This window comes from Girardinichthys multiradiatus, chromosome 9, assembly GCF_021462225.1.
Source record: "Girardinichthys multiradiatus isolate DD_20200921_A chromosome 9, DD_fGirMul_XY1, whole genome shotgun sequence".
Taxonomy (NCBI): domain Eukaryota; kingdom Metazoa; phylum Chordata; class Actinopteri; order Cyprinodontiformes; family Goodeidae; genus Girardinichthys; species Girardinichthys multiradiatus.
This window is the reverse complement of record NC_061802.1, coordinates 26572743-26595702: the sequence shown is the minus strand read 5'-3', so window position 1 is coordinate 26595702 and position 22960 is coordinate 26572743. Positions and strand designations below refer to the sequence as shown.

Here is a 22960-nt window from a genome sequence, read left to right as displayed (position 1 = left end):
TGTAAAAAGACGAGCTTGCCTATTTTCCCGAGTGTCACAGTTAGAAAGACATTTCCTCTCATGTGATGAAGCAGAACATGCAGCATGCAGCAGAAATCTCACCCATTTGACATAGTCTCTTCTTCTTGTGCCATTTTCATCTGGCAAAGTGTGTTAAAGGGAAGAAAGAAAATTTGCAGAAGTGAGCCTCGGGCCTTCACCAGCAGTGCACAGTAATAATGATCTGCGCTTCTTTCTGTGGCAGCAGATACTAGAGGAGAAGCAGCAGAAGAGAGGAGAGGGAGAAGAATGAATGGGCAAGGGAGGGGGAGAGAGAAGGAGGGCGGAAGAGGTGGGAGGCAGCAGCAACAGCAGCCCTTAATGAGACTGGCATGACCATTACACATGAGGGGAGAACACACGATCCATCTGTGCTGCCCTAAACACACAAATAAAAAGCCTGGACCACCTCCCCTGGTCACCAGCCTCACTGCAGTCTCTGCTCTGATTGGTCAAAACAAACTCAGGGGTGGGCTCTAAGGATCTACAGCTTCAGAGCCTGAGGACTTTAATATGAGGATGAGGACGAAATGAGAGGAAAGGGTGAGATTTACAACATATAGTTCTATATAGTTCAAAGGAAAATAAAAAAAAAATTAAAATTGCTGGAATGTTCTGGTTGAGTGTGCTGCAGTGCCAGAGTGAAGACTGCAGCGTTTCCTGAAACAGAGGCCACAGATGCAGCACACTGAGGGGGGGAAATCATGAATGAAGAGCTGACACACTGTAAACAGCAGATTGCATCCCAACCATCAGGTGGATGAGTGAGCATGAATGAGCAGATCATTTTAGAGAGGTCTGACTTCATCTAAAGCACACATGGTTGTTCTGCTAAGTTACAATGGCATTTTTTTTTCAAATGGCCCAAATTCTGACAAGACAGTTTATCTGGTCCTGCCACCATCAGATTTACTAATATAATAACAAAAAAGAAAAATCTTCACTGCTAATTATTGTAGAGAGGTATTCTGAAAAGTGTGGCAAGCATTTCTATTCAGCCCCCCTGAGTGATTACATTATCAAACCAAGTTTTTGCTACATTTACAGCTGCATGTCTTTTGAGGCATGTCTCCAACAGCTTTGAACATCTACAGAGTGAAATGTTTGTTCATTATTTTTACAAAATACCTCGAGCTCAGTCAGACTGCAATGACAGCTTTTCTGAGCAGACATTTTCAAAGTCTTGCCACAGATTCTTAATTAGATCTAGGCCTGGACTTTGACTAGGCCATTCTATCACATTAATATTCGTTGGCTCTGGTTCTATGTTTAGAGTTGTCCTGTTGGAGGGTGAACCTTTGCCCCAGTCTCAATTTTCTGCAGCCTCTTGATGTTTTCTATCATGATTACCCTGTATTTGACTTCATCCACCTTCCTGTCTGCTCTGACCAGCTTACACATTTCTGCTGAATTCAAAAATTATCCTCAGAGCATGACGCTACTACCACTGTGTTTCATCATAGGGATGATGTATTCAGGATTATGGCCAAGAAAAGTAAAAATTTTTGTCTCATCTCACTAGAGCACCCCCTTCCTTATGTTTGCTAAGCCCCTCACACAGCTTTTACCAAACTTCAAAATTGACTTATTATGGTTTTCTCTCAACAGTGGCTTTCTGCTTCCCATTCTTTCATAAAGAGACAGATTTATGCCATACACAACTAATTGTTCTCCTCTTGACAGACTCTACAACCCGAGCAGTGAACCTCTACAACTCCTCTAGAATTATCCTATCAGTTCAGGATGATTGCAGTGTTTTTTGCAAGATTTGCATTTTTCCATACTCTCCACTTTAATGTGATGGATTAAACAGTGCTAATTGTTTTACAATCTAACTCTGGTTATGTTCTCCTCAACGTTCCCTCTGACCTGTCTGCTGTGTCGCTTGGTCTTCGTGATGCTGCTTGTTTACTAATGTTCTCCTACAAACCTTTGGGGCCTTCACAGAACAGCCTTAAACCGGTCATTAACTAAATTAAATGACACTCAGATTGACTCTATTGACTAAATAGGTGACCTTTAAAGGCAGTTGTTTAGGGGTATCTAACTGTAGACGGCCTAATACAAATTAACTCCACACTTTTCAGATTTTTATTTGTAAACAAATTTAAGCAATTTATATCCTGCAAGTGAAATCCTTTCCCCTCATAGTTATGAACTAGTTTGTGGTGGTCTATCACATAAAATTCAAAAAAGTAAATTAGGATTTGTAGATGTAAAGAGACAAAATAGTAAAAAAAAAAGGATGTAAATACTTTTTGCAAGGCACTGTATCTGGTATGAAAATACAAAAATGAAAGGTCTTTGACTTGGCCAGAAGGGTTTAATTAACCATTGCATGTATCAATAGCGAGGACAACAATGTGACAGCAAATGTAAGCCGTAGAGAAAAAAGGAGTAAAACAATTTTAATATTTTAGAATTGTGCCGCTTTAGGTGGCAGCAGGTTGGAGTAGCTCTGTTATGGTGTAGAAACAATCATCTCATCTTAAATGTGAAAAAAAAACAAAGGAGATGATTGTAGATTTTAAGAGAAACAGGAATAGGTCAAAAACTATTTCCATCTTGGGAGAAGAAGTGGAGATGGTGGAGGAGTATAAATTCCTCGATGTTCACCTGGACAACAGACGAGTGGAGATGCAACTATGAAGACGTCTACAAGAAGGGACAGAGCAGACTGTACTTCTTGAGGAAGTACAGGAACGGTGGTCTATACATTTAAAATCCTGATCTTTGTAGGACAGGTTGAAATATTTGGTCCCTATATCAAAGTCCTTTTATTCAACCTCACTTGTGGGACTTTCTTCAGTCAACTAAAAATGCATAGTGCAAACCATCTTATTTTTCTTCATTAAAACAATCCCTGCTGATAGAAATGTATTGGTACCAAACACTGCTTTCATTTCTGAGCATTTCTGTAATCCAAGCTGGATTTTGTTGCTTCAGAGCACAGTCCTACCCGTTTGATGATGGATTCATTGACCCCTGAGCGTCACTGTTCCCCGGCAGCTGTAACCTGAAACACAGGAACAAAAATGGAGGATGGCTCGTGTTCAGAGACTAGTAGCCACTCTCGAGGGATAAAACCAGCTTAAAGTACAGCTATTGTTTAAGAAACATAAGCGTGAGAGCCGAAGAAACACAGACAGGGAGACACTCCCATGGGGCATAAGTCTTTACAATGATATAACGAGATCTTTCAGATATCATTAACTTGACATGTAAGAGCAGATGTTAATTTCTATTAATTTTGATCTTCTGTACATTTCCCAATAGACTTCTAAATCTGAAGAAACCTACTTGAAGTCGGTGATGATGGGGTCCAGCTCTGGACCGCTTAAGACAGACAGCCTGGAATAAGAAATACAGATCAGCCTGACCGCCTCTTGAGCGTCATGATCACAAAGTTGCTTTGAGAAGCAATGCTTTATTTAGCGCTCTCACTCCTCATTGTTCTCGACTGCGTAAAAAAAGAAAAAAGAAAAGAGTGAATGTGAACATACCGGCTCAGGGAGTCCTGGCTGTCAGGGATGTCTTGAGCTTGCTCAGCACTCCTGTGAAAGCATCAAAGACAATGTAAGTCATTATCTCTCGAAGGCGGAAAGGAGGAGGTCAGGGAGGGTGGTGGAGCTCCAAGAGATCTCAGCAATAAGGGTTAAAGATCGTTCGAAATAAATCATGTTTACAAGAAACGTCTCTAGAAAAAGGGCGTGCACATAAACATGTCGCGTGTGAAAAACACAGGCCTGTTTTATAAACCCTGTTAGAGTAAAAAAATAATGTATAATGATGTATTTTCAACAAATATACCTGCAAACGCTGGAGTGTTTTCACATGATGTTGTTATTATTGACTCATTAACATGCAAACAACCAACTAGGGCAGCACAATATCAGGAAAATATGCAATTGTGATACTATTGCTGAAAATGTCAGTATCGATATCAGTTAGGATTTACCTTCCAGCTTGCTGCCATTAAACCGTCTCACCACCACCTTATGAGTTTCATCATCTCAGATGATATAGATACAGATCAGGTGAGGGCATTAAGGGCAATAATTCTCCATCCAACTGTTAAAACATATTATCGATATGCATAGTGTGATTGTCTGGCACTTTAAATATAACATGCAACCAAATATTGTGTAAATGAAGTACTTTGAGATTGTGATCCAAACAAAACAAAAAAAAGTTTGAGCTGTTTTTTACTTAATAGGTCATGTATGCATATCTCTGTCAAGGAATATATATACAGTACAGACTAAAAGTTTGGACACACCTTCTCATTCAAAGAGTTTTCTTTATTTTCATGACTATGAATATTGTAGCTTCACACTGAAGGCATCAAAACTATGAATTAACACATGTGGAATTATATACTGAACAAAAAAGTGTGAAACAACTGAAAATATGTCTTATTTTCTAGGTTCTTCAAAGTAGCCACCTTTTGCTTTGATTACTGCTCCACTCACTCTTGGCATTCTGTTGATGAGCTTCAAGAGGTAGTCACCTGAAATGGTTTTTCAACAGTCTTGAAGGAGTTCCCAGAGATGCTTAGCACTTGTTGGCCCTTTTGCCTTCACTCTCATCAGACCAAAGCACAGATTTCCACTGGTCTAATGTCCATTCCTTGTGTTCTTTAGCCCAAACAAGTCTCTTCTGCTTGTTGCCTGTCCTCAGCAGTGGTTTCCTAGCAGCTATTTTACCATGAAGGCCTGATTCACACAGTCTCCTCTTAACAGTTGTTCTAGAGATGTGTCTGCTGCTAGAACTCTGTGTGGCATTGACTTGTTCTCTAATCTGAGCTGCTGTTAACCTGCGATTTCTGAGGCTGGTGACTCGGATGAATTTATCGTCCGCAGCAGAGGTGACTCTTGGTCTTCCTTTCCTGGGGCGGTCCTCATGTGAGCCAGTTTCTTTGTAGCGCTTGATGGTTTTAGCGACTGCACTTGGGGACACTTTCAAAGTTTTCCCAATTGTTTGGACTGACTGACCTTCATTTTTTAAAGTAATGATGGTCACTCGTTTTTCTTTACTTAGCTGCTTTTTTCTTGCCATAATACAAATTCTAATAGTCTATTCAGTAGGACTATCAGCTGTGTACTGTATCCACCTCCTGCACAACACAACTGATGGTCCCAACCCTATTTATAAGGCTTGAAATCCCACTTATTAAACCTGACAGGGCACACCTGTGAAGTGAAAACCATTTCAGGTGACTACCTCTTGAAGCTCATCAACAGAATGCCAAGAGTGTGCGGAGCAGTAATCAAAGCAAAAGGTGGCTACTTTGAAGAACCTAGAATATAAGACATATTTTCAGTTGTTTCACACTTTTTTGTTCAGTATATAATTCCACATGTGTTAATTCATAGTTGTGATGCCTTCAGTGTGAAGCTACAATATTCATAGTCATGAAAATAAAGACAACTCTTTGAATGAGAAGGTGTGTCCAAACTTTTGGTCTGTACTGTATTTTTATGGTTTGCCACCTCCTTCCATCAACTTATTTGTACTTTTTTGTTTTTGGAACTTAATTAAAATAAGAAATAATCTAAATTAAACATTGATTAATCAATTAATTTTTAGGGGTTTTTAATTAGTGCTAGATATTGCAAAAGGGTCAAAATGGTTAATAAAAACTGATCAAATCTATGAATAGATACCTTTATCGTTTAAAAGGTTTGCCAACCCAGTAAGATTTCATTGTTTCAGATCATATTTACAGTATAAACTAACAGGAGGAAGAAGTCATTTCAGTTACTATAAAACATATGTATATTCTATGCAGATTTATTAGGTCTACTGTATAAAAGCACTGACCCAGACTGCATTGTGTTTATTTTCATTAGGTCTACGTCAGAAATCATGACTATAATCACCATTTTAAGAAATCATGAAAGCAATGCTGTCCAACAGGCTGCAGGCAGGTTACAGATGTTGACAAACATCTCCATGAACTTCCTTCTACCTCAAATGTGTTTAAATTAAAGCTTGAAGACGGATTTATGGGTTTAAACTTGTCCTTTGACTGAAATGAACCACAATCAGCAGGACAGTTTATACTGGGAATGCGATGCGTCCACAGGGGGTCAATCATATCTGCCGGCTGATAACCAGGTAAGACAAACACATGACAAGTGCCATAAAGAGCGAAATAAAACAGAGCCTGCTCCTGCAATGATTTCGGTCTGGTCTCTACTCACTTGTTGCTGTCATCCTTCCTCACGCTTCGCCTCCAGTTATTAATAAAACTCATCCCACGGCGCTGGGATCCGGTGAGACAGCTGAAGACTGCGGGTAGAGCAGCTTTTTACACGGCGGACATGGAGTGAGAGACACACACACACACACACCGGCGGCCAGGAAAGGACGGGAGCCGCTTCACACTGACCTCACACGGACTCAAGTTGCGGACAGCAGCCAGTGAGCTTCTTCCTGCTTCCTGACCTGAAAGAAGGTGTGTTGCTCTCATCATCATAATGACTTTTGTGTTCAAATACACAGGAATGTGGCACCGTGGTCCTAAAGCCCGCCTTGTTGAAGCAGCAAGAACAGCTTATTAAAACACGGAGAAAGCGATTGTTGTAGCTAAATTCCTCATTTAAGCATTACAATATAAAACCCTAAACATTTATTTACATATCTGGACACATTCAAATGCAAAACAGTCACCAGAACAAATTTTTTTCTGGAACTTCACAACCTATTGAACTGCTGAAAAAGTTAAATCATGCGAATGTAAATTAAAGGAGCAGAAACACAAGTTGTATTAATACTTTATTAAACAATTATTAGATAATTTTGCTATTATTTGCTACAAACAGGTCTTCTGGACAGTGTCAGAGTATTCAAATTATAGGACAGAAAATAGTTCGGGTTGTCTTAAAAATGATAGAAGTTATGGTTGGATGTTTATTTATATATATATATATATATGTATACATATATATATATATACATTTATACATATACATATATATATGTATATATATATATATATATATATATACATATATATATATATATAGGGTGTCCATGTTGGAGTAGGAGCTTATAGGTGGTGCTGGTCATAAAATTAGAATATCATGAAAAAAATTGATTGTTTTCAGTAATTCCATTCAAAATGTGAAACTTGTATATCATATTCATTCATTACACTTAGACTGATATATTTCAAATGTTAATTCTTTTAATTTTGATGATTATAACTGACAACTAATGAAAACCCCAAATTCAGCATCTCAGAAAATTTGAATATTACCTACGACCAATACAAAAAAAACAGAGGATTTTTAGAAATGTTGGCCAACTGAAATATTTTAACATGAAAAGTATGAGCATGTACAGCACTCAATACTTAGTTGGGGCTCCTTTTGCCTGGATTACTGCAGCAATGCGGCGTGGCATGGAGTCAATCAGTCTGTGGCACTGTTCAGGTGTTATGAGAGCCCAGGTTGATCTGACAGTGGCCTTCAGCTCTTCTGAATTGTTGGGTCTGGCGTATTGCATCTTCCTCTTCACAATACCCCATAGATTTTCTATGGGGTTAAGGTCAGGCGAGTTTGCTGGCCAATTGAGAACAGGGATACCAGTTTTGGCACTGTGTGCAGGTGCCAAGTCCTGTTGGAAAATGAAATCGGCATCTCCATAAAGTTGGTCAGCAGCAGGAAGCACAAAGTGCTCTAAAAATGTCCTGGTAGACGACTGCGTTGACCTTGGACCTCAGAAAACACAGTGGACAAACACCAGCAGATGACATGACAGCCAAACCATCACTGACTGTAGAAACTTTACACTGGACCTCAATCAACCTTCTGTGCCTCTCCTCTCTTCCTCCAGACTCTGGGACCTTGATTTCCAAAGGCAATGCAAAATTAACTTTCATCAGAGAACATAACTTTGGACAACTCATTAGCAGCCCAGTCCTTTTTGTCTTTAGCCCAGGCAAGACGCTTCTGATGCTGTGTCTTGACACAAGAAATGCAACAGTTGAAACCCATGTCTTGCCTACATCGGTGTGTGGTGGTTCTGGAAGCACTGACTCCAGCTGCAGTCCACTCTTTGTAAATCTCCTCCACATTTTTGAATGGGTTTTGTTTCACAATCCTCTCCAGGGTGCGGTTATCCCTATTGCTTGTACACTTTTTTTCTACCTCTTCTTTTCCTTCCCTTCGCCTCCCTATTAATGTGCTTGGACACAGAGCTCTGTGAACAACTGGCCTCTTTAGCAATGACCTTTTGTGTCTTGCCCTCCTTGAGCAAGGTGTCAATGGTCGTCTTTTGGACAACTGTCAAGTCAGCAGTCTTCCCCATGATTGTGTAGCCTATAGAACTAGACTGAAGCCATTTAAAGGCCTTTGCAGGTGTTTTGAGTTAATTAGCTGATTAGAGTGTGGCACCTGGTGTCTTCAATATGGAACCTTTTCACAATATTCAAATTTTCTGAGATACTGAATTTGGGGTTTTCATTAGTTGTTTATTTAAATTTTAAAAGAAATAAACATTTGAAATATATCAGTCTGTGTGTAATGAAGGAATGCAATATACAACTTTCACTTTTTGAATGGAATTACTGAAATAAATTATTTTTTTCATGATATTCTAATTTTATGACCAGCACCTGTACTTATTATTCAGCACCCTCTGAGTTCATAGCAATCTAAAACTTGCCTGACTGGATAGAGATAGATGTCTTTGAGAAGTTCGAGGCCACGGCTTGAGCCTTGGTGTTTCCTCCTGAGGTTTGTCATGAACATCCTAACCATTTCTACCCATCTGAGGGTCAGGTGGCTAAAACACGATTAGATTTTCCAATACGATAATGATCCCAAAAACACATCAAAAGAGGTTTTGCTCTGACCTTAAAAGCAGGATACCAACACATTTAAATAAACGACATCTGCCGTGACATCCAGCCTGAATGATGCCAGAGCTTGTTGATGGTTACAAATAGTGCGGTTGAGCTTCAACATGAACCAAATGTTAGTGGGGGTGTATGTATATATTGAAGCCAAAATGTATAATTTTGACTCTGCTTGAATTAAAGTGAATTTGCAATTAAATGAAACATGTACATGTTTGGTGAGTGGCAGTAAAAGTCCGACTGAAGCTAATATGTATATTTTCTCTGCATGGGGGTCACTGTAGGTGAGGAAAAACAAAGGTCGCACAAACTGCAAAACTACACATTTTAATATTTATTCAGGTTCAATTAAATGTTACAAATTTTTTCTGGTTAAGCCTCCCAATAATGATCTTTCTTACAAGTTAGAAAATACAAAATAAAATACAGTTTGAGTTTTAAAAAGACTTTAAGAGTAAGTCTACAAGCATAAATGGGTTTGTCTGTACAAAGCACAGTAAGATGGACTTCAAGGTGGTCTTTTAAAAAAAAAAAAAAAAAGAGAAACTATGAACACTGAATAACAACAGACTCAGGGAATAGACATGCAAATCTTGTATGTACAATAAACTTCAACACGATGCTGCACTTACTAAGTAGTTTAATTACAGACAGAAGGTGGGTTAAACAAACAAGATTCATGGTAAAATAATAACAGGAGCCGTCCATAATGCTGCGCTACATTTAATCAGAACAAGTGAAATAAAAAACAAAATGAAGGCGTTCTGTTCTTCAGCCGAGTCTTCCCTCATTAGAATCCAACTTTTATACATATGTGACAAGTACCTCCTCAGGGAGAAAACTACAAAAAAAGCTCAGGTAGCTGTTAGTGTGGCTACGATAAGGCATGAGGATGGAGTGCAGCGTCAGCTTTTATCGTCACAGCACGAGCTGGTGAGTTCAACTCTCACAGAGGCAGAAAAATGCAACACAATATTCAGTCAGAGAAAGATCTGCTGACTTTGAAGACATGAAAGACTCTGAAATCCACTGAGATGCAACGACTGATGGAATATGAGAGGAAAAGCATCCAGGATGTGTACAAAACAACAGAATAAGCACCAACGACAGCAGCGATTTAAATTATGATCAAATGTGAGATGAACATGAGATTTATGAGACTGTTAAAAAAAACTTGATCATCAAAACACAGTTCTTTAGGGAGGATGCTTTTAGAGCTTACCTTTAGGGGGATTGTTTTATTGAGCAACCACGGAAATGTGTCAAATTTAAACGTGTTAGCATCCAAATCTTCCAGTTTTGTGTCTAGATTTGAATGGGGGGAAAAATCTGTAAAGTTATGCCATATTTTTGAAATCCTTCCTCCATTTAGAAAACTATGAGTAATCAGTTAAGGTCAGATTACAATTATATAAAAACATTTAAAATTCAGCAACCCTCACAGTAGTGTTTCCTGAAATTTAAATACCATTTAAAGTATCATCAGTCAAAGGACGCATTTTTACCTCTTACCTTCTAACATTAAAGAAAACCAAGTGAAAAACCCAATAAGAAATGCCGCTTCCTGCAAAAGCCGAATATGATGGAAGTGTTTTTGTTTCTTTACATGCAGTTTACATTTCACAGGACTTCAAGGTGTAAAAATGCTTTAAAAATCTCAACAGATCTCCAGGACAATACATGGTCGCTCAGTTTGAAAGAGCTGCATAATAAAGACTTACAGACGCTACATCTTGTTACAGAAAACCGCATATTTTCACAGCTAACTGCGGTTGCAGGATGTTAAAGAGCAGAGGGAAAGGTCGGGGATTTCTGGAAACTGTAGTACAAGAACATTAAACTCAAATCCTCAAAGGAAGCTGAGATTTAATGAAGTGAAAGTAGTGTTGTTAGCGTCAGAAAATGGACTGTTTTAGTCTAGTTTTGAGTGCATGTGTAAATAGGTTACATTCGGAAGAAGTGGAGTTTGTAACCAGATCTGATAAATGTCAAGATTCATATTTCACCTTGATTTATTCCACGTTTCTTGATCTTCTCCTTTAGTCAGACCCGTGGAGACCAACAGTATGGGAAAACATTTTACTGTGGTATAAGAACAGTGAGCAGTCGTAAGGGGAGAGAGGAGCGCTGAATGTTATAAGGATCAGTTTGAAGTCTCTGCAGAGGGGTCAGCAGGAGCTGCTGCATCAGCTCTGTGCATGTCCCCCATGTTGCTTTGGTGCTTTTTGGGCCAGGTCAGGCTGTGCATTTCCAGCCCGGCTAAGGGGAGCAGCCTCTTCAAGAGAGTTCAGACTTGCTTAAAGCGATGGCGAGTTCCAGGTCCTCTTGCTCCTGCTGGGTGAGCCTTGCTAGTCGTTCCTTTTCCTCTCGCTCGCTCTCGCGCTTTGCCCACTCTATCATGTCTTCCTCGGTTGGATACTGCTCCATGAAACAGAGTAAAAACAAAACAAACAGGACACATTTGGTGGAGATTATTTCTCAAAGTGGACATTTTGAGTCATCATCAGGTTTTCTAAAAGGACTCTTCAACCCAAAATGTCCATTTTCATAAAGGTCACGTTTCTCTTTCACTGACAGACAACTTTTACAACCATCACAAACACAAAAAGGTCAAGAAATTCACTTTAATGGAAAAAACAAACATCCAAAAGTGACATCTTTTGTCCCTTTAGGCATTTTGTCATTGTTGATTTCACAGAGACATGTGATCAGGATAAAAGCAATGGCTGAAATGTGGGTAAAACAAACTAAAAAGCATGCAAGCCGGGATTTCCACTGAGTCGTATGATCAACATCACACCCATGTCACAAATCCAAGACCACAACGGGAACTGGACAGGAGCTTTAAAACAATCAGGTCACTGTCCCAGACTGGACTCGAGTCGTTCATCACTCTCAGTGAAGGACAAACAGAAGCCACACAGGTCATCACGTTTGTGTTTCCAGGCACGCAAAGAAAAACTAGCGATGTGGACGACAACACACAGCAGCCATTTCCAGGATTACAACATGAAGAGACCATGCATGATGAGAAGAGGTAGGGAACATGAAATGGACACAGGAGAGATCATGCAGACGACATTTCTGATACTGGTAAACAGGAATGAGATCACACTTCACTACAGAACAAGAAAGATGCAGATTTTTGATTCACAAAGTCTTCCCGTCTGATTGGTTCTCACTTTTGGTGCACCAACACTTAAGAGGACCTTGAGTGCAAGCTAAACTCAAAAGCCAAGCCATTTCTGATAATATCAACACATTGCCATTTACTGGTAGCTGTGCTAAAGAAGTGTCAAAATATTTCAAATAAATTCCCCTTTTAATGCAGTAAAAAACTCACTGTTAAATGACTGCAGGTAAGTGTTTCATCCTGAGGTCACCACAACCATCTACACACCATCTGGGTTTACTGAGAGGAAAAGACCCTTTGATGTTCTATCATCACACAGGTAAACACAGGGAGTTTATTAAACCTTACAGGGACTTTAAATAAAATCATGTGCTTTGGTTAGATGAGATTAAGACTGAACCTTTTTGCAACGAACACTCCAGGTGGGTTGGGTGGGAAAAAAGCAAAAACTTGTGGGAAACCACCTAATAACCAGTGTTAAGTGTGGTGGAGGTGGTGTGATGCTGTGGGCCTGTTTTCCTTCAAAAACCCTGGAAACCTTGTTAAAGCGCATGGCCTCTTCTAAATCTGACTGTCTCTGCTAGCTGGATTTTTCAAAGATTTTCATCATGAGATTAAAACTGCCGCAATAAAAGATTCATTTTAAGGTTTTTTTCTGACACCTCTTTACCAATATGCCTAACAGGCTCGTGGATTCAGGGCATGGCTTTGGAAAAAAACACCAGTAAAATGAAGCAACGGCATAATTATCTAAAAACAAACTAAAATGTTTGATTTCGCAAGTAGAGAGGTGATGGATGCACATAAAAGCCAGAGATGGTGGCTATGATTCAACACTTTATTAAACATTTATTTGTAACAAACGTATAAACACACAGAGAATACAAGCAACCACACAATGCTGATCAGATGCGAGCGGAGAGTGAAATAAACCGGTGAACAGATGGATGGACGGGGTGGATGCATGAGTAGATAAACAGCAGCATGGTTGAAGAGAAAAAACTAATTATTTGGGGGAATGATGGAGACGGCCTATAAAAGACAGTTAGTGTGCCCAGATTAGGGCTTGACAGAGGCATGCAGGTGTGGTAATGAGATATAAAAGGCTTTAAAAATCAAGAAAAAGAATGAAAACTTAGCATGCAGCCGGCCAAAATCACAGCTTGACCACTCATTCCTATGCAGTGTTACAGGAGAACAGCTGCGGTTAGTAAAATAACACAATTAGAAATGCATTTCTTTAGTTACAAGTTTAACTCCTGGTTTGTCCAACTGAACTTATTTCACTTTTAAAAATTTTAATATGCAACATTTCTGATAAGATGAATCTGAGCAGTGCAGCCCATATAGAATATAAAAAAGGCCTCTGAGGTGCAGTTCCATGTGAAGCTCAACACTTTTGATCTACATTTTGCAACACAATAGTTTAAACAAAGTTAACAAGCTGAAGGAGCATTGCACTCCTACTGAGGCATTACGCTGCAAGCTTGTAAGTTAGTGACTACTGAAACATTCTCATCACAAACGAGCTGATGCTGCATAAAAGGAGATTTTTGCACTCAGCCACTGATTAGGCTTTGATTAACCTCCTCACTGAATACAGCAACTATTAAAACGCAGCGAAGTTGATTTCACGGATAAAAAAGTGGAATAAAATCTCCAGAAAGGTGATTTAAACACAACACACTGCTTGATCTTATAAACAGGCACCTCAGGAGGCAACGTTAGTGTGCCGAGTTGTGATGGCAAACAAAAGTCAAATTCAAGCAGGCTTTCATCTTTCCATTCACTGCCCCACATATGTTTTTTTAATAATGACGGGCACCAAAACCTTGTGCTCGTGAGTATAAATAAATGGAACTTGAAAACAGATTAAATATATTAAATAATCTATAATCTTTATAACAAAATCTTAGAGAAAAGTAAGGAGTGCGACATCAACCACAAGGGTTAAATTACGTGGAATCCTAAAATAAATCAGCAACAAGACTTTTTAACAACAATGCAAAGTAACAGCACTGGTATTAGAAAGCCAAGATATAAACAGCAGCATGAAGGATTAACACACAAGATATACACGACATATATATATATATATATATATATATATATATATATATATATATATATATATATAAGAATACATGCAACCTTGTGCATCTATACATAAAATCTTTAGTGGTTCTCTTTGGGCATCATTTGGCAGTGAATGGAGTGATTCATAAAGGCTTGGTTGCACGTTCTTGGAAAACTAGATGTGATTAATGAGCAGAAAAATAAAGAGAAGAGGGTGTGACTATTGACATTCAGAAGGAGGTGAGGGAGATGGTGAGAGGGAGGTGCTCACTTTGTCAAAGCTGGCAAATCGATCAGCTTCCCGCATGTTGTGACATGGAGGGGAGGAGGGGGCGAAGGGGTCGGCTAAAGGATCCTTGGCAGGCAGCGAGGAGGAGGAGGAGGAAGAGGAGGAGAAGTCTCCAGAGGTCTGAAGGAACTGTCCTCGTCGATGGAAGGAGTCGGAGGACTCTGTCCTAGAGACTGACACTCTCTTACCTGAGGAGGCAGAGACAACTAGCAGTGTTAGTCCATCCACACAATAGGCAGCTACAAAGCCAATTATAACTAAAATCTGGATAATTATTAAGATTTATAAGAACTGACCTGGAGGTGGAGGAGGAGGTCGAGTTGGCGTACCCGTTTTAGGGGGCAGGGCAGGGGGCACATCAGAGTTGGCAGATTGGTTGTCCTCCTGGAACAGGTTCTTGTTGTTGATGCCAAACTGGTCAGGGCCATTTGACTGGAACCGATAGTTCACATAAATACTTATTTATACTTCTCAAGACAGAAACAAGCATTTTTCATGATCTTAGAACATTCATGGCAAGTGCCGACGTACATTCCATTGAAAAAAGTTTTCAAACGGCTAAAACTTTTCCCGATTCTGTTATGTTACAACCACAAACATATTTTGTTGAGATTTTATGTGATAGACCAACACAAAGTAGCACATAATTGTGGAGTTGGAGGAAATTCATGCATAGTTTTGTTTTTTTAACCGCGTCCTGTCCGGCAGAGAAGCACTCAGAATTGTTGTCTGAGAAAAAGCCCAAAGGATTTACTTTCACAACTGGAGCATTACAGCTAACGCTTTAAAGCTCTGCTTGATATTCATAAAAAGAAACTTTATTAGAAACTACTTTGGGATTATTTGGATTATTACGAACACGGAGGCGGAAATGGAAAGGAAAAAAAAGAAGCATGAAAGAGAAAGGGGGGCAAAAAGGAGAAGGGGAGAGATGGAAAAAAGAATGGAGGAAAGAAAGAAAGAAGGATGAAGAGAATACAAGATAACACCCTGCTTGCTTCTACACCTGCAGAAACATTCATATTATCGGCTTTTTTACCAAAAAGTGCACGGTACTTATCACTGCAAGATGTACTTAGTTGTAAATGAGGCTCATTATAGAACATTTGTGTATCTGTTAACACCTGAATCTAAACACCTGTGGGTCTGAGTGTGACCGCGCATGTGCATACAAGGTTTCTCTATAAAAATATGCAATGGTGAGTGTAAGGAGCCACAGACCTGCCCCCTTGGACCTGGGACAGATACGGAGGAGATCCGAGCCACAGACATCCAAAGGCCCCCCAGAGCACAGGAACCCCAGGAGATCCACCGCCAGGACTACCGCAACCCCCCCCAGAGAGGAGCAGAGGAGGGTCCCAGGGGAACCACCCAGCAGCCACAATGCAGAAGCCCCAGGGAGCTGCAGCGACGAGCCCACAGGCCCTGCCAGCAGCTGTCTACGCCCGAGCAGATCCAGCCACGGACCTAGAGACCCGAGACCCCGGGACATATCACTCCCGAAGCAGATGCCTGACAGAGCCCAGGGGTCCAGGCCCCGGCAAGCAGCCACCAGGAGTGACCCAGCAGACACCAAAGCACCCAGCCCTGGATACCGAAAACCACAAGTACACCAGTGGGCACAGACACCAGTCACCGGCAGGTAGTGTGGTGGGGAGGGAATAGGCCCCCAATGGGGGCCTAAACTGATCCACTCACACCCAACGTAAAGAACAACAATGGACATCGTACAATGACACTCCCCAAACATACTCTATACTCCCAGGTCCAGGTGCCGATACCCCATAGGGACAACCAGCCCCCAGACCCAGGAGGTGGTCCCCTTCCCTCCGGGGGTGGAGACAGGCAGACCACCCCAGCACCTGAACCTGGTCCGGGCTAGCCCGGGCTCGTGCCTGAATGCATAGTTTTTTAACATTTCCTTCCAAAAAATAAAATACGAGAGTATACAATAAGGGCAAGCTAACAACATAAGAAAAATAAAATACTGCAGTTATTAGAAATAGCATCAGGTTCTAAGAAACGTGCTACTGAGTGGGATCATTTCTAAACCCTGAAAATAATTTCCATTCTTTTTTTCCCCAGAATCACTCAAAGCTCAGTTAGATAAAGAGTATCTTTAGAGAAATGTTGAAAAATTCTCAGAGTTTCTTTATTAGATTTAGGTCTGGACTTTGACTGTGCCATTATGAAACATGAACATGCTTTGATCTAAACCAGTCCACTGTGATTGCCCAATTAGGATCATTGCTCTGCAGGAAGGTGAACCTCCACTCCAGTGTCAACTCTTTTGCACCTTCTAAGAGCACCTTCTTCCAAATGTTTGCTGTGTCCCCTACACTATTCTTCTGGCTTTCTTCTTTTGCCACTTCAATAAAATGTTACAGTTGTGAAGTACATGAGTAATAGTCGTCCTGTTGACAGAATCTCCCATCTGAGCTAAGCTGTGGTTCTATGCAGCTCCTCCAAAGGTACGATGAGCTTCTCGTCTGCTTTTTTTTTTTCGGCACTAGTGGCCTTTATTTATTTTTTTGACAGTAGGCAGACAGGAAAGAGGGGTAGAGAGAGGGGGAGACATTTGGCAAATGTCGCCGGGTCCGGGACTCGAACCCAGGACAGCCGCTTCGAGGACTGTAGTCTCTGTATATGGTCCCGCGATTAACCCCTACACCATCAGTGTTGCGCCCTCTCGTCTGCTTTTCTGATTAATAGTCTCCTGGCTCATCCGCTTACCTTAGGTGGTACACCATGAATGTAAGGTATTTCAGTTGTGCTATTCTTGTTCAATCTTTAACGCTGAAATTTAAAGGGCTTGGCAAGATGTTCGACGCTTGGGAAATTATTTTATAAGCTAACCCTGCATTTAACTTCTTCACGTCTTTCTTCCTGACCTCTCTGCTGTGTTCCTTCATGATGTGGTTTGTTCACAAACGTTCATGAACAATCCTCTGAGGCCTTAACAGAACAGCTGGATTTATACTGAGATTAAATTACATACAAGTGGACTAATTAGGTGATTTCTGTGGGCAATTACTTCCACTGGATTTCTCTCACAACACAAAATCCTAATTAAATACAGTGATATTTGTTGTTGTAAAGTGACAAAATGTGAGAACGTTTGTTAAAAGCTTAGTTGGAAAAACATAGTTATGAACATTTCAGAAGTATAGCATATTTATCAAACCATCCAATCTTGTCACTAGATCTGTCTGTCTTATTGGTTGGTTAACATGTTATTCTTGCAGTGCTGTTGATGCTATCACAAAGTCACTTTATGTTCTGGCTTTTATTTTAGGAAATATTCAGCTGTGCTGCCAGATTGTTTTGCTAGTACTTTCTGTTCCTGTAAACTGCAGGATTTGATAATAATCTAAAACTTACCTTTGCCAAAGCACTGAAATCAGCAAAGCCTCCTCCAAACGACTCATTTCCAAACACAGCAGCAAACGGGTCTAAAACGTGGACAAAAATGCATTTCATTGTTTGCAGACACACTTGCTTAAATTAAATAACTGCTATAACGTTTTTCACCAGAGGGTGGGGCCATTTCATAAATCATACCTGGATCTGAGGTGGTGCTCACTGTAGTACCGCCTGGAGCAAAGGGATCGTTGGATGGTGCAGAGTCCTTCTAAAACCAAAACAAGGAAACTTGGAAAAGAAATCTCTTACCCTGACAAGAAAGGTATTCAAAAGGGATAAAATAAAAAAAAAGGACAATTCTGCAGAGTTCACAATGTTTTTACGGGATGCACACTGCAGGAACCCCAGTAACACCTTTATTTTTTCTTTCGACAATAAGATACACTATTAAATTTACCATGACTAAAAACACATACTCAAACCAAACATAAAAGTTCAGGTCCACATCCCAAATCTTAGATGATGATGAAGCAGCAAAATGGATATTTGGGAATCCATTCGAAAAATTAAGGTTTCGGCCCTAAAAGTTCTACTGGAAAACTGCACTTGATCTCCAGGCTAGTAGCATTTTAACGGATTAATGAACAGGTATGTTTTTAAAAATGATTCTGCTATTTGTTGTTGCTTCTATCGACAAATATTACTCTGTATCTCACTTTAAACTTGCATTACTAACACATGTAACATCACAACATGCCGTTTTCTTTTAACTTTCCAGATATAACCCTCAACTTTCAGACCTAAATACCTACACCTCCTAACTATAAATATAAAAAATTAAAACTATTTTAGAGACATTGCACTTTATTGATGATTATGAGGCATCTGGTCTAAATGGGTTAGGAAATCCAACCTGCCAATTAGACTGGATTTCATCTTGATTTGTCAGAAGGCCTACTCACCACTGCCAGATCTGAGCTCGTAGAAGAAGAGCTGAATGGATCTGACCCTCCCTCTTGTGAACTAAAAGGATCCACCTCCCCAGCATTGTTCATTTTGCTTCCAAATGGGTCTTGATCCAACACGTTGTCCCCTGTGGAGCTGAAAGGATCCTTGGATGCTGGGGGTGGCTTGGTGGTATTGGAGGCAAAGGGATCTGGGGTTGCTGCTGATGGTGGTGCAGATGCATCCTTAGCCTTGGCTGCAAAGAGGTCTGGTTCTGGTATTCCAGGAGTAGTGCCAAATGGGTCTGCTGAGGCTGAAAAAGGGTCTTTTGAGGGAAAAGTGGTGCTGGAGGGCAGTGTGAAGAAAGAGTCTGCAGCAAAAGGGTCTGAGCCTTTAAATGGATCTCCTCCAAAAGGATCTAATAGGAAAAAATGTAGATTCACTTGTTGTCATTTAAAAGAGGTCAGCTGGACAGATTTTCAATTAAAGTAGGATGTTGAAATGGAGAACCACCTGCAACATCTGCTTTTCCAAAGGGATCTTCTTTAAATGGGTAATCTACAAAAGAAAATTTTAAAAATCAATGTTTTAGTGATCCAGCACTGGCTACTTTTATATAAATAACTTGATTGCTTTCAAAACATTTTGTTCTCAGACAGGTGGAACACTGTCATGAGGTTCGCCTCTTTATTGTGAAGGCTTACGGTCGGTGAAAGGGTCTGAATGGAAGAAGTCCATTTCTGGCAGGGAGGGAGGGCTTGTCTGTGGCGGCAGGGAGCGAGGGCCGACTTGCGGAGGTAACGGGGAGGGCGTTGTTTCTGTAGACTCCGCTGGCTCCTGTTGGCTTTCTGGCTCTGGAGAGTCGACCTGTCAAGAGGCCACAAATTCCTTAAAATGTTATCCTTCTGCAGCCTTCGTATATTTAAGTCACCCATTCATATCTTTTGTGGATCTGAGGTCATATGATGTGATTCCTAACGCTCATTTAGTCTAAATTCTTCCTTGCTGTATAAATTAACTCTAGTCATGCTTCAAAGAAAAGGTATTTGTTGACGAAAGACCTCTATCTCACATTTGTGGCTAGTTTAAACAGCTTTCCATTAGATTATCTGACAAAGATAACGATTAAAGAAAGGTCTGTGATGTTTGGGTAAATGTCATATAATATGGATAAGATTATTAGGATAAACTTACAGTAACACTGTAGCAGAACAAGGATAGAGCCATGTTTATTGCTGATAGATTAACAAGGAGGCTCTAACAGTGCATGTATTTGCAATGAACCGTCAGTTCAGACATCATTCAATCAGCAGTCCACACCAAACTAATGCAAGTACTGTTGGCAATGACACAAAGGTGTTTGAAAATGCTTGTAATAAATCGGCAGTGCGTAGAATGATTTTGGGTTTTTAGGAATAAAGCAGCATTAGAGAGAGCGGTGGGTACATGGCAAACCCAATGGTTATCTATACTAATGATGGAAATTTCGCTGGCTATTACGGCTTTCTTAAAGAGAGACGACTCTTTCAGCTTCCAAATGACTCCTCCGATTTTTTTTGCTTAACTGACTTCATTACCAAGAGCAATGTAAAGTTTTCGTAGGCTCTGATCATTGACTAAGAGTTTCAGTCGAGGCTGACAGGTCATTCTAGTTGCATAAAAGAAACCTTGGATTTATAATTCATGTCTTGATTTTGTATTTAACTTTGTTTACATTCAAAATCATTGAGTTGAGTGTAATGTAATATATACGTGTCTCTCTCTCTGAAAAAATAATGAAAATCGACTTTTACCTTCAGTGGAGTCTCTTTCAGTGATTCTTCATCATCGGAAACCTCAGAAGAGACATCAGGTGCAAAGCTGTTGTTTTCCTGCTGAGTTTAAAGAAAAACAGTTTATGAGGAGAGCCTCTTTAAAAGACATAGAACTAATCATATAGATTATATTTATATTAAACCCATTCTATCATCACTATAAGTATGTTCACCACATCTGAAACATGATCACGTTACAAATTTCAGTGTGTTTATTACCCCAACTGGGTTATCTCGAGTCTTAGAAATGTTCGACAGACTGCTGTACATATCAGTGGAGGCTAGCCTGGAGAAGAGATCATCCAGAGCATCGGGTTTACTCTTGTCCTCCTCTGGAGCCTTTGTACTCTGCTCCTTCTCTCCTTCCTTCTCATTGACTCCTTCCCTTTCCTTTTCATCTGAATGTTCTTTCTGCTGATTGCTGAACACAGCTGGCTCATCGTCCTTCAGCTCCATGGGCAGGTCATCATTAAAGAGGTCAAGCTCTGCCGTGGAGTCAGCTGATCCATTAACCATGACCGGTGAGCTGTCCTCAAGGGCTCTCTTCCAGCTGAGCTGTGCAGTCACTGACCTCTCTTCCACACGAAGGTCTTGTACTTTTTGCTGAACCTAAAGAAATTAACACAGGAAAACAATTACATGGTGACCCTATATACATTATTTGGTAGTGTTTGGAGTCTGAAACATTCAGTGGAAGCAAATATTTAGCAAATTTAGATGGCCTGAGTTGAGTTGAGACAAGAGTAAGCTTTGACCTGGGAAACTTGAGTGAAGGAGTCCCGCACAGATTCCTGAAGAGGAGTGAGTTGCTCCTGAGCAGCTTGAACCTTTTCCTGCAGCCGTCGGCTCTCCTCCTGCAGAGCCAGAAGCTCCTCTCGTGCCTGAACCAGCTCCTCCTCGTACTGACAGATCTTCTGTTCCTGCTCCTCATGCTCCGACTGCAGTGATGAGATCTGGAAAGACGGAAGTGTATTTGAAGCTGCACAGGACCTCAGACATTTCTGGTTTGAAAGAAAAACGTCTTCATTAAAATGTATTAATGTTATCAAACTTCTGCTGGTTATTGTGACTAGAGTTTAACAATTTACAAAACATAAACATACAAGTTGGGTCTCTTGGCTGGTCTGCTGTCGAATGAGGCTGAGCTGCTCCTCCAAGGTAGTTTTCTGTTGATCAAGCTCATCTAAAGCTTCCTGGACCTTCTGACGCTGAGACTGCAGCCGCTGAAGCTCCTCTGTCTCCTTCGCCACTTCATCTTGAAGGTCCTTAAAGGAAAGCAAACCAGAGAATAAAAGGTTAACGGATGAGCTTGGATATTCGTCTGTGCAAAAACACTGAAGATGATGTTGTTCTGGCTGTGACTGCCACGCTCAAGTACTCAAAGAAGAATGTTCATGAGTTAGAACGGCCCAGTCAAAGTCCAGACATACATCCCATTTAGAATCTGTGGCAAATCTTTGAAAGTTGCTTTTTACAGATGCTCTCTGTACAATCTATTTGATCTTGAGCAATTTAGCAAACAATGGGTAAGTCTGTAGACTTGCATCTACAACTGCAGTGAAAACTGGTTCTCAAATGTGTAGTCTCAGTTCTAACCCTCTTCACAAATACACACTACTTTGTGTTTGCAATATAAAATTTCACAAAATATACTGAAGTTTGTTGTTGTAACATAAGATTTGGGGAAGTTCACAGCGTATCATTACCTTTCCAAGACAATGCAAATCAGTTCAGTTGGACATGTGGAACACCAATAACTATAAGCATAAAATCATCTGCAGTTCTGGAATAAACTTTCCTTACAGTAAAAACAACCAGAAGATAATGTATCTAAAAGAAAAACCCATCTGACTCCATCAGTGCGAGACCCTTGAGATCCACCATGTCTGAATATTTAAAAGGTAGAACAGACTACCCCTTTAAGAATACAGCTCCCAAAATAGAGACTATCTCTAGGACTCAGAGGATTTGGACACACCTTCAGGAGGACTCTAACCTGATTCACTCAAAACAACATTAAATGCATTTCAGAGGAAGAGTCTCAGACTGCAGACTAAATGTGCTGAGGATCTCCCTAGTATTTTGATACAGTAAAAGTGAACAATTGCTTTAGTAATTCATTAATCAATTCCTTAAGGGGGAAAACTCTTTTAAACACAAACTAAATATCAATAAATGTCAGAACAAGTACTAAATATTCTTCTTGCCCATAATCATTATTTTACACAAAGAACAGGGAACCAACAAAGGTCCAAAGCCCCAACAAAGCAAGACAGTGCCTTACCTGCACTTCATCTGTGCGCTGTCGGATTGCCTCCTCCTTCTCCTTGATTTCCTCTTCCACTGAGCTTTTCTCTCTGGGGGTCCAGCAGAGGAGACAGAAGTGGTTAGCCACAGAGGACAGACAGGTTAGACTGTGTAGCCCCACCCCACCC

General features: G+C 40.4%; 2 protein-coding genes across 10 annotated transcripts in view; both read right to left on the bottom strand.

Moving 5' to 3' along the window:
• ttc39a (tetratricopeptide repeat domain 39A) overlaps nt 1-6487 on the bottom strand; it is a 37395-nt gene extending 30908 nt beyond the window's left edge. Inside the window, exons 1-5 of one of the 4 annotated variants that reach the window (XM_047375911.1) lie at nt 6434-6478; nt 6246-6333; nt 3543-3593; nt 3340-3390; nt 2999-3055 (exon numbers count right to left, since the gene is read on the bottom strand). In XM_047375911.1, the coding sequence (XP_047231867.1) occupies nt 2999-3055; nt 3340-3390; nt 3543-3593; nt 6246-6298 (212 nt within the window). In that variant the 5' untranslated portion in view covers nt 6299-6333; nt 6434-6478. Of the gene's footprint in view, nt 1-102; nt 381-2998; nt 3056-3339; nt 3391-3542; nt 3594-6245 lie in introns of those variants that run through there. The other 3 variants (XM_047375910.1, XM_047375912.1, XM_047375908.1) reach the window with 3 other exon arrangements.
• A 2737-nt stretch (nt 6488-9224) lies between these two features.
• The window catches only part of eps15 (epidermal growth factor receptor pathway substrate 15), a 41033-nt gene continuing 27297 nt past the window's right edge, over nt 9225-22960 (bottom strand). For 2 of the 6 annotated variants that reach the window (XM_047374834.1, XM_047374838.1), the window contains exons 13-25: nt 22810-22882; nt 21629-21790; nt 21281-21526; nt 20745-21134; nt 20505-20585; nt 19416-19578; nt 19225-19269; nt 18729-19129; nt 17965-18034; nt 17785-17855; nt 14700-14835; nt 14386-14591; nt 9225-11323 (exon numbers count right to left, since the gene is read on the bottom strand). In XM_047374834.1, the coding sequence (XP_047230790.1) occupies nt 11183-11323; nt 14386-14591; nt 14700-14835; nt 17785-17855; nt 17965-18034; nt 18729-19129; nt 19225-19269; nt 19416-19578; nt 20505-20585; nt 20745-21134; nt 21281-21526; nt 21629-21790; nt 22810-22882 (2185 nt within the window). In that variant the 3' untranslated portion in view covers nt 9225-11182. The remainder of the gene's footprint in view (nt 11324-14385; nt 14592-14699; nt 14836-17784; nt 17856-17964; nt 18035-18728; nt 19130-19224; nt 19270-19415; nt 19579-20504; nt 20586-20744; nt 21135-21280; nt 21527-21628; nt 21791-22809; nt 22883-22960) is intronic. The other 4 variants (XM_047374837.1, XM_047374835.1, XM_047374839.1 and 1 more) reach the window with 4 other exon arrangements.